This window comes from Vulpes vulpes, chromosome 10, assembly GCF_048418805.1.
Source record: "Vulpes vulpes isolate BD-2025 chromosome 10, VulVul3, whole genome shotgun sequence".
NCBI classification, from domain to species: domain Eukaryota; kingdom Metazoa; phylum Chordata; class Mammalia; order Carnivora; family Canidae; genus Vulpes; species Vulpes vulpes.
Genome location: NC_132789.1, coordinates 10,615,772 through 10,631,456, shown reverse-complemented (window position 1 = coordinate 10,631,456; position 15,685 = coordinate 10,615,772). Strand labels below are relative to the sequence as shown.

Sequence of the window (15,685 nt, the reverse complement as noted above, 5' to 3'; positions counted from 1 at the left end):
ATTTCTGGTTTTGTGTGACTAGAGGGTGGGACAGAAACCAAAGCTGATCTGGAGGTAAAGGGGACTGGGAAAGATGCGGCGCGATCCCAAGGATGGTCAGCAGGGGTCGCCTGGAGCCGCAGCCACCCAGCATCCTGGGATGCTGCTGAGCTGATGGGAAGCTTGTTGCAGATCCTGGATCTGTTCCTAGACAGACTGGGTCCTCCTTCTTTAGGGCAGGGGCTGGGGTCGAAGCAGCCGATCACGGTGTCCCCTAGCTCCTTCATGGCTTCCCAGAGGCTCTCAGCTCCCAGCGCAGGTCCCTCATCCCCAGGACTGTATCGGGGAGCAGCTGCGTGCATTGTCTTGTGCCGTGCTTCAGAACAGCACCTTCAGCCCTGCCCTCTTGGGGACTAGGACTGGGAGGGTCTGCCTCTGTCACCCTCACACTCCTCCCTGCCTACCCCAAGAGAATTCTGGGGACCCCTCCATCTCCAGCTGCCCATTGCTGAGAGGGCCAATGGTCCTGGGGTCATATTTTGTTGCAAGCTCCTGGATGAGGTGGACCAGAGGCCCCCAGGAACAGAGTCACCCACCCAACCCCCTTTGGCAGGAAAAGACTGAGTGAGGAGGAGAAAGACCATTTATTTCTCCACCCACAGTGGGACTGGTAGGTTTTCAAAAGAGCAATCGCTGGCGTCCCTTTAAATCTTGGCTGTCTTCCACCGTGGCAGCCAATCAACAGAGGCGGAGCTGGTGAGTTGCCTGGGCAACAGGCCCCTGGTTGGCCAAGACCATCAGCCACCCCACTGCCCACTCCCAAGGAAAGGGAAATGGACTCTTTGCTGTCCGGTCTGCTTCTCAGCCCTGCTGGCCTAAGCTAGGCCTCCTCGTCTTACTCCTGAAGCCAGAAGCTCCAGCCTTTGGATCTCGATGTTGGGAGTGATTTGATGGAGAGGATGGGGTGGGGAGGAAAGGAGAACAGTGCCTTTATCTGGGACAGACATAAGGCCCGGGGATGAGAAGGCAGAGGAAGGACGTCAGAATCCCAGAAGGATGAAGAGACACAAGCACAAAATAAGATCCCTCTGGTCCCCCTGCCTCTGGCCCGCTCCTCTGCAGAACTGCTCTGATTTGGGGCTCCTACCCCATAGGCCCTACAACTGCCCATTGGTGGGTGGCATAAGTGGGAGGAGGCTGAGCTTCCCAAGGGCCCCTTTCCCCCCTAGCCCCAGCGGGCCCGCAGGTGTATGACCTGAATCCTGCTTGCTGACAAGCCTGTACAGATGTGATAGAGACACAGATGGGAATCCGGATGGAGTATCACAGGGGTCTTCTGTCTCTTCCCCCCCAGTTTGGGGGTAAGTAGAGGCACGTGGGTGTGCGTGCATGTGTTCAATAGGACACGTGTGTTTGCGTGAGGGGGTGGGGCTCTGTCTTTTTGGTAGGGAGGCTGCTGTGGTTCCTGGTACTCTCTTGGCCACCCTCTCAGGGAGCTACAAGTCGGAGCTGGCTGGCCTGCCATGTTCCTGTCATTCCAACTCCCACCAGCCAAATCCCCAGAATGCTTCTGGCTATCACAGGCTCCTCCCCAGCCCTGAACTGGGGCCACCAGGACACACCTGGCGGAGGGAGGCAAGTGCCAGACCAGGGGCCAAGCAAGAGGGAAGGCGGGCAGCCTTGGGCCTCAGGCCTTGGCTGCAGCCTCGGATACACCCTGGGCTGTGAGCTCAGCCAGCACGTTGTCTAGGTAGCTAGCATCCGGGTAGCCATGGCCTGTGAGGTTGGATCCAAACTCGGTCTTGTGGTGGATCTCATTCCACACCACGGTGTCCGACTCGCCCGTGGTGCTGGAAGTACCGATGGTGAAGATAAGTCTCCGCTCCCAGGCGGTGATGAGCAGCCTCAGCACCTGGCGGGTGGGCACCAGGATGGGCATGTGGGTGAGTGGCCGGAGCCCCTCCAGCCTAGCCTCCCTCCTTCCCTGGCCACGCTGTGGCTCCCTCAGCTGCCCTCTGTGCCCTGCAGCATTGCCAATGGCCGCCCAGCTTGTCCATTTCCTTAGATGGACTCCCAGTAAAAGCTCTTTACAGATCATCTGCCTCTCTCATCTGGGTCTCAAACTGAAGACCCTCAGCTGTGTTTGGTTCACTAGATAGCCATTTGGTGACTTCCTAGGCAATATTCAAAAATCTGGAAATGTCACATGAAAATCAGAACGCCTGGCTTCTCTTGAAAAACAAAAAGTGAAGCGGACAAGCCAGAGTGTGATGGTGAAGAGCGTGGATGGACTGCCTGGGTTGAAATCCAGTCTCTCCCACTTACTAGCCGTGTGACCTTGGGCAGGTTACTCGCCCTGTCTGAGGCTTCTCAGGGGTCAAGACCTTGACCTCACCAAGCTGGAAATGAAATGTGTGTGAAGCAACCAGCAGGGCTGGACAAGCCCTGGGAGGTAGTGGTCCATGCTGGTGCAGGGAGGAAACAGGGATTGCGGGTTAGGGGGACCCTGGCCTGCTCCCGCACCCCTGCACCCTCAGGGCACCCACCTTCCGGCCCTTCTCGTTGTTGGGCAGATAGCAGTGGCGCGGGAAGCCTCTCGCGGTGAACTTCTTGCCTGGGTTGGGGTGCTCAGGGCCCTGTGGGGAGGGCGGTGGGGGCTTGAACCATGAACAGGTGTGAGGGGCCTCTGCAGGGTTCAAAGGAGTTGAGGTCAGGGGTGGGGGGGGCATGCGGGGGTGGGGTGCTCACCTGGATGCCTGTGGGGATGTCGTAGACAATGCGGATGGTCTGGGTGTCAGCGAAGCCCGGCAGCGAGTGGGGGATGAGATGGAACTCCATCTTCCCGGGCGGCTGAGTGCCTGTCTTCTCTCCGTAGATGGCCTTGCAGGTGGGGCACTGCAGGCTGCCATCCTGGCACAGGGAGGCTGGCGGTGAGGCCCCCAGGCATCCTGGCCCAGCCCCTCTGCCTGTGCTCCATCCCCACCCCCGCCCTGCTGCCCACCCCCCAGCTCCACCCACCTTGTTGCCATTGGAGTACATGGCCACGAGGCACAGCAGGTGGTACATGTGGCCGCAGCGGCCCAGGCGGCCCACGAGCTCGGGCCGCACACCCTTGTGCCGAAGCACGCCCTCGTAGCCCGATGCTGTGGCCAGGCGCTCCATGCAGATGGTGCAGTCCTGCGGGGGCACATAGGGGAGACTGAGGACTGGCCAGGCCAGGACACCCTCGGGTCAGCGCTGCCCCTGGGCGGGGCTGGGCCCCCAGTGGTGGCAGGCTGCCCCACCTCCTGGGCGCATTTGGCTAAGGGAGAGGACAGCCCCCTAGGCGAATGCAGATGCATGGCAGAGGAAGACGGGGCTGCCTCACACCCCCTCCAGAGGGATTCAACGCTTAACTATCAAAGGCAGAACTTAAACATTGCATGGAAAATATGGGTGAAAATCGGATACAAAAACTGTCCATCGTCAGAAGACTGATAGGCTTCTGTGAACTTGAAGCATTTCCGTTTATCAGAAGACCTTGCGTAGAGGAGAGAAAGCAAGCCCGCAGGCTGGGAGGAGATTGTAACACACAGACCCACGGGAGGAGTGGGAGAGGATGGGAGGTCAGGGGCTGGGGAGGCGAGGCTCACGCCCTCTGCCCAGGCCTCAGGACCCTCCAGTGGGGGCTCACCTCATCGGGTGGGTTCTTCACCTTCTGTATGTACCTTCGAACCACATCCTCGGGGTTCTTACCTGCAAGGACACAGCGGGGTGTGCTCGAGGGTGCCCAGAGTCTCCCCCTCAGGGCGTGGCTCAGGATGGGGTCAGGAGTCAGAGTGGGGTTGGCAGGAGTCACCTGTCAGCGGTTGCTGCAATCGGAGTTGGTGGCAGAGGGGATCGGGGGAAAGGGAGCTGAGACCAGGAGGTGGAGGTGGAGTTCTAAGTCCTAAGAACAAGCTGGAGTTGAGGGGTTGAGAGGCTGGGGTCAAGGGTTAGGTCAGTGGGGTCAGGGTCGGCGCGGAAGGCGTACTCTTCTTGAGGTGCTTTTTCTTGGTCTTGCGGCACACCCCGGGCACGCCGGGCACGGGCTTGACGTCGCTCTTGCTCACGGGCGGCGGGTGCAGAATGGGCTTGGGGGCTCGCGTGAGGCACACGGGCAAGCCGGCCGCACACAGCAGGATTCCGGTCATCCCTGAGGGGGGCGGGGCCGTCAGGGGGCGGGGCGTCCTCCCGGCCCCGCCCCCGGGCCTCCCGCCAATGGGCGGGCGCCGGAGGCCTCGCCCAAGCCCCGCCCACCCGCTCGGCCTTCGGGTGCCTCCTGCGGGCCCCGCCCACCGGCCCCGCCCAGGGGCGGAGCCACGGGCAACAGGTGGGGCCGCCTCCTCGCGGGCCCCGCCTGCCGTCCCTCCGGGCTGGCTCTCACCTGCCAGGGCCGGGTGGACCGGCCCGGTACCATTCAAGTTCTTCACCGGGAGCGCGGGGACCCTGAGGGGAGAAGAGAGGCCGCAGCTGGACTCCAGCCCCACACACCGCATCAGGGGATCCTGCCTTCCTTCTGGCTCCTGGACGTACTCGGCCGTCTTTGTGGCCTGTCCCCAGCACTTGGAATGATCACGGGTGACACAGACATCCTCTACTATGGGGTAGGGTGTGACAGGGACCTCTGCCCCAGTTATCACGTAATGGACCCCTAGACTCAGTACAGACTCTTCCCCACCCCTCCGCTGGCCTCTCTTGTGAGAGCTTGCCGGCCAACAGCTGCCTTTCGCTGGCCACTGTGCCTGAAGCCCAGCTATTAGTAATGCAGCCATTTCAGCATTTCTGCCAAGTTTGCTATATGGAGCCCTCGTCCCCATAAATGGTTGTGGGAAAGAGGCACTCAGGGATCAAGTAAGGTATGAAACACTTCACTGTCTCCTTGAAAATTCACAACATACATGAGTACACTGAAGGCTCTGATAAGTCTTGCATAAGGAGATATGATTAGCAATGATAAATCCAGGTTTTCCAAATCCAGGTTTTCTCACCTTGGAGAGGAAACCATGAAAGTATTACCGACAAGCTTGTGCAAGTCACTTCACCTCTGTGACCCTCGATTTCCTCACCTGTGAAATGGGGATAATATAATACCTCACCCACAGGGCTGCTGGAAGGGCTGAATGAGAAGGTCTGTGGCCATCTGTACACTGTGCCTGCCTGAGTCCTCATGACTTCAGCGCTTGGTTACGTAGGTGATAAGGTCTGGCTGTTGAAGGGCATGGAGTGCTGGATGGATATGTCTTGATGAACAGGAGTGTTCTCAAAGCCGGGGGGACCAGAAGGGCTTGGGGGATGTGCCAGGAGGGGGTGCAGGAAGGGATGGGGGCAGGGACAGCTGGAGAAGTTGCTGCCACAATCCCGTCTGCCTGCCTGAGGTCTGAGCCCAGCCAGTGCTGCCTGGTCACCTGCCCCTGGCAGGCACAGTCACTACTGGGCCGCCGGCTGGGAAGCATCTTTAAAGCAAACGGTATGCTTGGCAGGCTTGGGTGCAGCTGCAGTGGATACACACACACACATACACACACACTCCAGGGGAACAGGTGCTATATCTCCATACACACACAAGTACACAGAGACAGATACCTACGACGTGGAGAACAGAGCGCAAACAGGCACCTCCCCACGTTACACACACAGACACACAGACATACCACCCCAGATACATGCACACACACATCTCAGGAAGCTCATTCTCCATACACAGATACAGAATACATGCACTTGGGGAACATGCCACACACATTTGCGCGCAGACACACAAGCACACAAATACATCAGCACACTAGGGGACACATACCATACATATATACAGAGATACACACAGACGCATCTCAGGGAACACACTCATGAACATACAGAAATTCAGACAGACACACACACACATACACACACTTCTGCATGGAAAACACCATATAAACACATCCACACACACATCGGGGAACACACCACACACAGAGGTACACCCATGCACACACTGTAAGGGCATCTGCTTGGAGCAGGGAAGCCAGCTCATGCAGCCACCCACTGCACATGGGGACACGGGCAGATGTTCGCGCCGTACATGGGACACACAGACACGCCGTGACCCACACTCCCACACACCGACAGATGCTTGGCTGGGGAGGTCCACACTTTGCATAGAGTCATATGCACACATGCACTGCACACAACCTCTCCGCTCTGACTGCTTGGCAACACAGGCCTAATGTGGGTCTACTGCAGCACTCCTCCCAGACCCCTCCGAGGGTGTGGGGAGTGTCTGGAGCAGATGTCAGGCTCATCGAACGCTTCGGTGACCTGAGCCACTGAACTCAGCTCCTGAGGGAGGTGCTACTGGCGGGCAGGCCCCCAGCACCTGGTCAGTTGAGGTGTGTGTGGGGAAAGATGCTGTGCCTCACTTTCCCCATCTGTAATGGGGATAAAGCCTTGTGAGGGTTCAGTGAGTTGAAACATACAAAAGTTTGGTGCAGGGGTGTGAGTGGAGAAGGATTTTCTCCTTCTAGCAGCCTGCTGGGACCCAAGAGATGGGGCTGAGTTTCCATCTGACCCTCTCGGGGTCTGTCATAATCCTCCAGGACCTTCCTGTGGGGTATCACCTAACCCCATCCCTTCCCATACTCTTACAGGAAAGCAAAGGGGGCATGTAACTCAAGCTTCTCCTCTTCCCTACCCTGTCCTTCAAAAGAGTTCTAGTATAGACACACTGCTAAGGCTCTCAATATTTCTAGATGTCCCCCAACTCCTTCCTTCCCCTCTGTATCATGGGGGGGAAAATCCTTCCTTTTCTCCAGAGCCATCTGTAAAATGGATGGCAAGAACAATATTTAGCGTGCAAATCACTACTTCTTGTCGCCTACCTGTGGCAGACATTACTAATCCATCACAGCACTGTCGAGCTGAACAGAATCCTCAGGACAGCCTCTACCAATCAGTGAGGACAGTTGGCCACCCCAGGTCTCTCTAATGCCCAGCATCTGGTCCAGCTCATGGCCGCAGTCTTGCTGAGTCTTTGGCCTGGGATGTAGGCATGGGGGCACCTCAGAAGGGAGGTTTCTAAATCTCAGCTGCCCTACAATTTCTGGCAGCCCTTAGAAACCACCGGGCCTGATTTACAAAAATTAGTCTTGCTCCTGGGAAGGTTGTGGATAGGGTGTGACAGTGGGGCTGTTTTTTATTTACTCATCATGAGCTGGGGAACAGTCTGAAGGCAACCCCCAGCCTCTCTCAATCTGCAAGCCCCCTGAGAGAACCCAGGGTAGCAGGGTTCCCACGATGCCCGAGCGTGGGAGCCACCGGGGCCCCCTTTTGATGTGGGATGCGCTGTTTCCTCCGAGTCAGCGAGAACATCCTCCTGCCCTGGACAGGAGTCTGCTGCCCGCAGGCCTCCCGGAAGGGGGGCCGGCCTGCACTCTCTGCTCCACCCTCTTGGGGCCCAGCCTGGCAACGGGTAGGAGGAAGCTATCAGGCCCCCTTGAGATCTGCTCTGACCAGAAGTCAGGCCTGGCTACCCCAGGGTGGAGATGGGTCCCACTGCCACACTGGTTTTCCTGCTGCCTTTCCCACCTCTGCTTCGAGTCCTGTTCTTCCTCTGCCCTCAACCCCACACAGATACTACCTTGCTCGGGGTAAAATCCAACGTCCTTACCCTATATGAGATAGCCAGTATCTATCCCTTGAACTCCATTTCCCTGTGCTCACCCCTCACCCATTCTACCACAGCCTCCCTGATCTTTGTGCTATTCCTTGAACATGCCAGCCATATTCCCACCCCAGGGCCTTTGCACTTGCTGATCTCTCTTTCCTAGAATGCTCTTTCCCAGATGTCTTCATACTTTGATCCCTCACTTAACACAGATTTCTGCTCAAATGTCACTTTATCAGAGACCTTCCCTACCATTTTACTCCAGAGAAATCTTTGTTTTTGCACTACCTTATCAATTGATTGATTGATTGTCTTAGCACTGACCATGACCTGATTATAAAGTCTTTGGTCTGACCAGGCCCTTCCTGCCTCTGTGACCTCATCTCCTACCCCCTCCATCTCTCTCCTCTGGACACATCTGCTGCGGCTCTAACCCACTGAACATGGTCCTCTGTCAAGGCCTTTGTAGCTGCTGTACCCTCTACCTGAAGGCTTTCCCTCCAGATGCTGAATAGCTCACCTAGGTCTCTGTTGCAAATGCCATCTGATCAGAGAGACCTTCCTTGACCATCTGGCTTCAACCCTAGTTTATAGCACATAGCAGGTGTTTGATAAACACTTGTTGCATGTATGAAGGAAGCCTGAATATTGTGAAAACATTCTGAGCAGATGACTCCCATGCACATGCTCAGGCACACTCTCCCCATGTGTTCTTTGCACATTTGAAGTGAGCCTTGAAGCAGCGGTCCCAGAGAAACACCGTCTGCAGCCTTTAGTGCCCTGGAGCTTCTCTGCCAGCACTTATGCTAAGTCAGCATCCTGCGCAACAACCCATGCAAACTTTCCCTGAGAAATTCCAGAAATGCTCCACATCCCACTTGGGGCAGAGGTTCCATGGCAAGGTTTTGGGGGAATCTGGGCATTGCACACAACTGTCTTAGTAAATGTGCCACATACAGAGTGGGGTGTTCTCCGTGGTCAAATATTCCAGGCACTCACCATGAGCCCAACGCTGCTGTCATGCTTCACTCCCTCATCTAATCATTCCCCAAAGTCTGTGACATCCCATCAAAGAGGTGAAGTGATTGTCCAGTGGTAGAGCCAGGACTCCAGCCCAGGCTGTCAGACTCCAAAGTCTGTGCTCTTAGCCATGCTACGCCAACTAATTTCCCTCACCATGGCTTAGAGGACCATATAGGAGGCTGTGTCTGAGAGAAAAACCCCTGGGACTAGTCTGGGAAAAAAGGATGGGGCGTTTGGCTTTCCTTCTTGCCAAGAAAAAGCAGAGATGCTTCATGTCTGTACCGGCTGGAAGGCAATGTTCAAAGGCAGGATGAGATACTGCAAGATTTTCCAAGCTGCTGTTCCTCACACTGTTCCCTACTCTTTCCCTGCCTGGGCACCTCTGCCACACTGTTCCTCCTATCCATACTGTCTATTCCTAATTCACATCTATTCTTTGAAAACAGGTTCAAAGGCCACTGTCTTCATGAGGACATTTCTGATCTACCTTAAGTGGCCACCCCCTTTTAGTTCCCAAGGGACAATCTATCTTTCTTTTCTTTCTCTTTCTTTCTTTCTTTCTTTCTTTCTTTCTTTCTTTCTTTCTTTCTTTCTTTCTTCTTTCTTTCTTTCTTTCTTCTTTCTTTCTTTCTTTCTTTCTTTCTTTTTTTTTTTTTTTTTAGGATACAGACATCATATCTTGCTTTCTGATTGTGTGGTTCCACTTCTATCTCTTCTGCCAGATTGTGAGCTTCTAGAAATGTGTCTGAACCAGCCCTGTGACCCCAGGATTGTGGCTGAAACTCCACGCAAATGGGTTCTCAGAAGTACTGAATGGAGGACAGAACCAAAGGAGAAATTGGCCTGCTAGCTCTGTGGTCCTTTCAGAGGACCCATGGTGCCCCTAGAAACTGCAGTTCTAATACCAAATGTCCCCCCAGAGACAAGGTTGAAGCAGGAATGGCAAATACATGGCACACATAGTACTACTGCCAATCCTCCACCCATGGCAGGCATTGCCAATCAATCCCAGCACTCCTTTCTACTGAGCCAAAAATGCAACTTCAGACTCCTCCTCAAGAGCGCTCCAGGAAGATGTAACCATTCAAGCAGAGATGGTGCATGAGATGGAATCTGTTTGTCGTTTGTTATATGGATGATGGGACTACGGCCAAGAAAAGGGAAGTGACTTCACAAAGGTCACCCAGCTGGTTAGTGGTGCAGTTGGCACTGGTTCCCGGAGTTTCTGAGTCAGAGGCCAGGGCTGACCCCATCAGGCTGATCTGTGGGGCACCTGGAGTTGAGCAAGCTTTCCGAGCCCACTGTACCCCACAGGTAGGCTGAAGTTTTTGACCTGGACCCTGAAGCTGGCTCAGGCCCAGGCTGTATGAGAAGCTATACAAGTGGACCCATCTGCCTGCTCCGGCTGCCTCTCTCTATCCCAGGTATAAAGGGAAGTTTGGGACCTCGGGCAAGAAGGAAGCCACATGGACATTCCCTTTAGGCCAGCTGAGATTCCATCTCTCTGCCCACATCTGGCTTTCCTGTCCACCCCTACCAGACATGTCACATTCTCTGATGATGGGTTCCAGGTCCCTCGATTGGCCTCAAGGGTCCTCCGGACACCTGACACTTACCCTGTGGTCCTCTGGAGGCCATTGGGAGGCTCCAGCCTCAGTCAGTTGGGTCCAAGTGGGTGAGGAGAGGGCAGTAGTGAGAGTGCCATGTCAGGGGAGAGGCCCAAGGAACAGCACCTGGAGAGGCTCCATGTTCCTTGGGTCTGCGCCCCTCCCCCACCCCCATTCAGTGCCCCCTGCACCCGTACCTGACCCCCTGACCCCCACAGTCCTGGGGCCAACCAAGTCCCCACTCCTACTGTCTCCCAGGGCTTGCAGGCCAAGGACATCACGGTGAGCTCCAGGGTGCCCCAGGGGCCCAGCAAAACCTACGGGCCAATCACAGCCACTGTGTGGAGGCCTTTGCTCATTCCCCCTTTCTGCCTGGACAAACCTCTGAGCCTCTATGGGCCTCGGTTTCCCCTCTGTCAAATGGGACCTCTCATCCCTGCCCCTGTCCACTCCTAGGGAATAAAGGGTGCAAAAGTCCCCTACAGACACTTTTTGAGGGGTGGTGGCCACTTAGGGCCAGATGTATCCAGAGGCCTAGGGGCTCAGCCTCACTCTCCTTCAACCCCCTGGGCTCCCAACCCCCCAGAGCAGTGCTCTCTCAGGGGAACCCTGGCAGGGGAGGGCCAGGCTGGCGGTTCCCACGGCCCAGGGCAGCCGCATGCAGACAGGAGTGTGTGGTTTGGCCTCCCAGGGAGCAGGGCAGGAAGTGCTTCAGGTCTGGGGCGTGGGGGTGTTTGGTTTGACCTTGTGGTGAGACGCCTGGGGGAGGGAGCAGAGACTGCACCACAGTGAAGCCAGGAAAAGGGGGAGGGTGGCCAAGCAACAGACCCACCGGGACACGGTGAGGTGAGGTGACTGACGGTGAGACTTGTCATGTTGTACTGTTCAGTACTTTGTTGTTTTCGCAGCATTGAAATGTAATGTCTATTAAAGCACTGGAGAACAGAATATGAATTCTTTAAAATAAAAACGTAAAATCATTGGTGGTGGGAAATAAAAAAAAAAATCATTGGTGGTGGGAAGTAAAAAAAAAAAAACACCCAAATACACCTACCACATCAAAGGCCACCCCAAGATGGGTTCCTGCCTCCTGCTTTGGCCTCACCTGCAGCATATTCTCAATATCCAGAGGGGACCTGTTACAGCAAAATCACACCAGTCTCTCTCCAGCTGACAACCTTGCTGGCTTCCATTTCACTGGGAATAAAAGCCAAAGTCCCCCCGCAGCCTCAGGCCCCTAGAGGACTGGCCCCATTTCATCTCTGACCTCCCCCCCCCAACCTACTACCTACCCTCTGCAGCCTCTCCAGCCATACTGACCTCCTCAAACATACCAGGCCTGCTCCTGCCTCAGGGCCTTTGCACAAGCTGTTCCCTCTGTCTGGAATGCTCCTTCCCCAGTTCTCTGCATGGCTTACTTCTTAACCTCTTTTAGTCTTTGCTCAAACGTTTCATTCTCAGTGAAGTAACCTCTTCTGACCTCTTTATTTAAAATTACATCACTCTCATCAGCCCTTATGTGTCCTCCACTCTTTATTTTCCCTCTGCAGCAGTTACTCCTCTCTGGACCACATTCCAGGATTTATCTATTTAGGTTATTATTCATCTCTCACTAGACTGTGGTTCCCAGCGGGTAGGGATTATCTACTTTGTTCATCATTGCATCTCTAGGGCCCCAGACAAGGCCTGGCACACAGTAGTTGCTCAATATATATGGGTTAATTCATTTAAAAACAGATAAGCTATAGAGAAGGTCAAAAGAAACAGCAAACTGTGACAGATAAAAAGATGACAGCTAAAGGGTTAATGCCCCTAATGCATAAGGAATGTGTACAAATCAATAAGGAAGCAATAAATAGCCCAAGAGAAGGACAAGCAAAAGGAATAAACAGGTAATTGGCAAAAGAAGGAACCACAGCAGCCAGCAAATGGGAAGAGGTTCTCAGGCTCACTGAGAACCAGAGGTAGGGAAATGCCACTCAGGGCACCTCTGTGGCACCACTCGGGTTGGTGTGGGGTGCGAGTCTGCTAGGGACGGAAGGAGAAGCACCCCTTCCCACTGCTGATGGGTGATGCAGATGGTGTGTGCAGGCTTGAGAACACCGGCACTGTGACATCTGGCCTTGTGCTGGACAGCAGCCCCGCCTCATGGGTGCAGAAGCCAGGGGCCAGAGAGGGCCATGAGTTCACTAGGGTCACACAGTGAGCGGAGAGGCTGAAGTTGGGCCCATCCACTCCCCCCGGGTCTCCTTGACACCCTGTGGCATCAGGGCCCGGTCTCTGGGACCCTGGTGTGGACAGGCAGGGGAGGGGAGGGCACCCCCAATACCCTTGCCGACTGGGGATTTTGGATCACACTCCCAACTGGGGGACCCTGAGCAAGTGGCAGCCTTTCAGAGCCCCGTTACTCCCCCTGAAGAGTGGGGAAAATCGGACTGGCCAAGTGGGGTTTCTGTGGGCACAAAGACAGGCAGTGCATGTAAAAGCTGTGAGATGAAGCCTGGGACAAAGCATGGGCTCAGTAAATGGAAACAGGCCTGCAGCTGTCCCCTCGCTCCCCTCCACCACGTGGGGTGGAAACTCTGAGTCTGCCCCACAGCTGCGTTCCAAAGTGCTGGACGCTGCCCTCTCAGGAGACAGGGCGGATCTTCCCCACCCCTGCTTGTCCCCCCAGGCCCAGATTGCCAGCTGGCTCCCTGCCCTGTCATAGGGGCAGTGGAAAAATACCCAGGCCAGGAGGACACTCCAGCCCCACTGGCTGTGTGACCTTGGGCAAGTCGCTGCCCCTCTCTGGGCCTCCTGTCCTGCTCCCCACCCAGGGCTGAGATGTGATCATACTTCGGGGCGGGCAGTTTTAAAGCTTTGCGTGCCATGGACCCCGCTGAACTGGCACACGTGAGTGGTAGTGGTCTTAGCTCCATTTGGCCGATAGGGAAACAGGCTAGGGAGGCGAAGCCATGCACCCAAGGTCACCCAACCAGGAAAGGCCTGGACTCGGGGTCTGTGTCAGTCTTGTGGGGCAGAAGGAAGTACCGAGAAGGGAGCAGGGAGGAAGAGGAAAGGTGGAGGGATGCAATAACAGGCAGATGGACAGAGACACAGAGAGCCAGACACAGGGACCCTGTTATCAGCTGAATTGTGTCCTCCTAGAACTCCGATGTTGAGGTCCTTACTCCCAGTCCCTCCTTTGGAGACGGGGTTCCTGCAAAGGGGACTGGAATGAAGTCTAATGACATTGTGTGTGTGGGCCTAGCCTATGACCAATGTCCTCACAAAGGAAACTGGACACATGAACACAGAGTCTGAGAGACCGTGAGGAGGGCCATGAGGGCTCTGGGGTGTGGGGAGACCAGGGTGAGGCCTGGGGGGCTGGCTGCAGGGCTCCTTGGAGACCCCCATCCCTCTCCCCCCATAGGCTGTGCCCTGGCAACAGCTGCTTCAGCCGGGAGGAACCCGACCCGCCCCCCATTCCGAGGCAGCTCCATGGGTCCTGTGCCCAACGTCTCCCTGCCCACCACCCCGCTCTGAGCCACACAGCATATTCTCAGCTGGGCTTCCTTGGGGAAGTGGGTTGGGAGCCTTGACACAGGCTTGTCTGGCTGGGCAGGGTCTGCATGGGTGGGGAGGGATGAGAAAGCCCTTGACGGTTCCAACCTCCCCCCTTGCCAGGCCAATGTCAGTTCTTAGGGTAACAAAAGGCTCCCAGGGGGCGGAGGAGGGAAGCAGCACAGACTGGGCGGGGGCACATGGCTGGGGAGAACAGAGTTCCAGCGGGTCACAGGAGGACATGTTCAGTGATCAGCACAGCACCTCCAAGGAGAAATTCTTCTCCCCACAGCCCTCTTGAGCTCAAGCACACTCTATAGCTCCCCAATGTCGGCAGCACCAAGCCCAGGCTCCCCTAAATCCCCACACAATCTGGCTCTGTACCCCATTTGGGAAAAATCTCAGCCCCTACTGTTCCAGCAGGAAACCTCCATCCTTGTATGGTTTCCAGAACCTGCTGGACACATTCTCTCCTCCACCTCTTTGCACCTGCAGGGCCGCTGCCTGACCAGTCCTTCTGACCAGCACCGCACACCCCTAGCCCTTCCCTGAATGTGCCAGGTTCTCCAAGCCTCGCTGAATTGCATATGCTGTTTTCCCTCTACCTGGAACAGCCTTTTTTCAGATCTGGTTACCTCCTCAGAGGGGTCCTCCCTGACCTGCCCACTCCCTCTCGGCCACACCACCCCAGCACTTCCCTCTCCAGCCACTGTGTTCATTTAGCTCATTTACTTGCCGTATGTCTGTCTCCCCGTCTCTCTGGGCCCAGTGTGCCTTGTTCAATTCTGTGAACACACACCCACGATACATACTTGGAGAATTAATATTGAGCAATAAAAGCTGAGTAATTCCCAGCCTTCACTGAAAGACTGGATTGCATAAAGTCCATTAGCGACTAAGAAATCCAGTTCACCTGGAAACCCACTGAACATACGGAGAAGGGATGTAAAAGGTTCCTGGTACAATTCTTATGATCACTTTGTAGGATACATGCCAGTATTTTCTATTCTATTCTACTTTATTCCATTCCATTCCATTCCAAGAGAAATCTGGTTACAACCTTTGGATTTCATAACCCACCAGTGGGTTCCATCAATACAGCTCCAGAATGAAGATTCTCAAATTTTTGCTGAACTTCCCTGGTCCTGCCCCCTCCCACACCCACTTGGGCTTGTTGACTACTCTTGCTGTCATTCCGGGGCCTGCCAGACCCCCCTTCTCACAATAGAGCCAAGCAGCTACCCACAAAGAACACTCCAGTCCCATGACCCCAAGTGGATGAGTCCCTCCTGCAACACCTCCCCAAGAGGACATCCTGACCTCCAAGGGGCCCCTCTCTGTTGGTACAGGGCCTGCCTGAGGCTGGGGCCACATGGGGTGCACCTCTGCTTGCACCCCTCCTCTCCTCCTGGAGGAAGGACCTGGGGGGAGGATGCAGGGAAGAATGACAAGGCTGCTGTAGTCCACCTGAAGAATCAGGAGTCATCCGCCCACCCAGAGCCCTGGCGGTGGCTCCCTTGCCCCCACACCGACCTTCTCCCTGGACGCTAAGAGTCCTAAGTGCCGCTGCGGCAGTATTGCGAGGAGTAGACACGGTGTTCAGGCACATCGTGTCCCCACACAATGGACACCCTGCCTCCCTTTTCCAGGTGAAGAGGCTGAGGCTCAATGATGGGGAAGGACGCTCCTTCCCCAGACCACACAACTCACAAGTGCCTGAGAGGGGATCTAAACCAAAGTAGTCACTTTCAAAGGTACAGAAGCCAGACAAGGTGGCCAGCTTTAGGGTCCCTTCCCTTCTCCAGCCTGGACTTGGTGACCTCAAAGGTTATATCCAGGGCCGACCTTTGCTGGTCTTCCCTGGATC

The 15,685-nt window shown here is 55.5% G+C and overlaps 1 protein-coding gene across 1 annotated transcript in view; it reads right to left on the bottom strand.

Annotated features, from left to right (window-relative positions):
- Positions 1-604: 604 nt before the first annotated feature.
- The window catches only part of DTX1 (deltex E3 ubiquitin ligase 1), a 35,185-nt gene continuing 20,104 nt past the window's right edge, over positions 605-15,685 (bottom strand). Inside the window, exons 3-9 of the mRNA XM_026018906.2 lie at positions 4,385-4,446; positions 3,992-4,153; positions 3,653-3,714; positions 2,998-3,156; positions 2,728-2,889; positions 2,526-2,615; positions 605-1,891 (exon numbers count right to left, since the gene is read on the bottom strand). Of these exons, the coding sequence (XP_025874691.2) occupies positions 1,667-1,891; positions 2,526-2,615; positions 2,728-2,889; positions 2,998-3,156; positions 3,653-3,714; positions 3,992-4,153; positions 4,385-4,446 (922 nt within the window). The 3' untranslated portion in view covers positions 605-1,666. The remainder of the gene's footprint in view (positions 1,892-2,525; positions 2,616-2,727; positions 2,890-2,997; positions 3,157-3,652; positions 3,715-3,991; positions 4,154-4,384; positions 4,447-15,685) is intronic.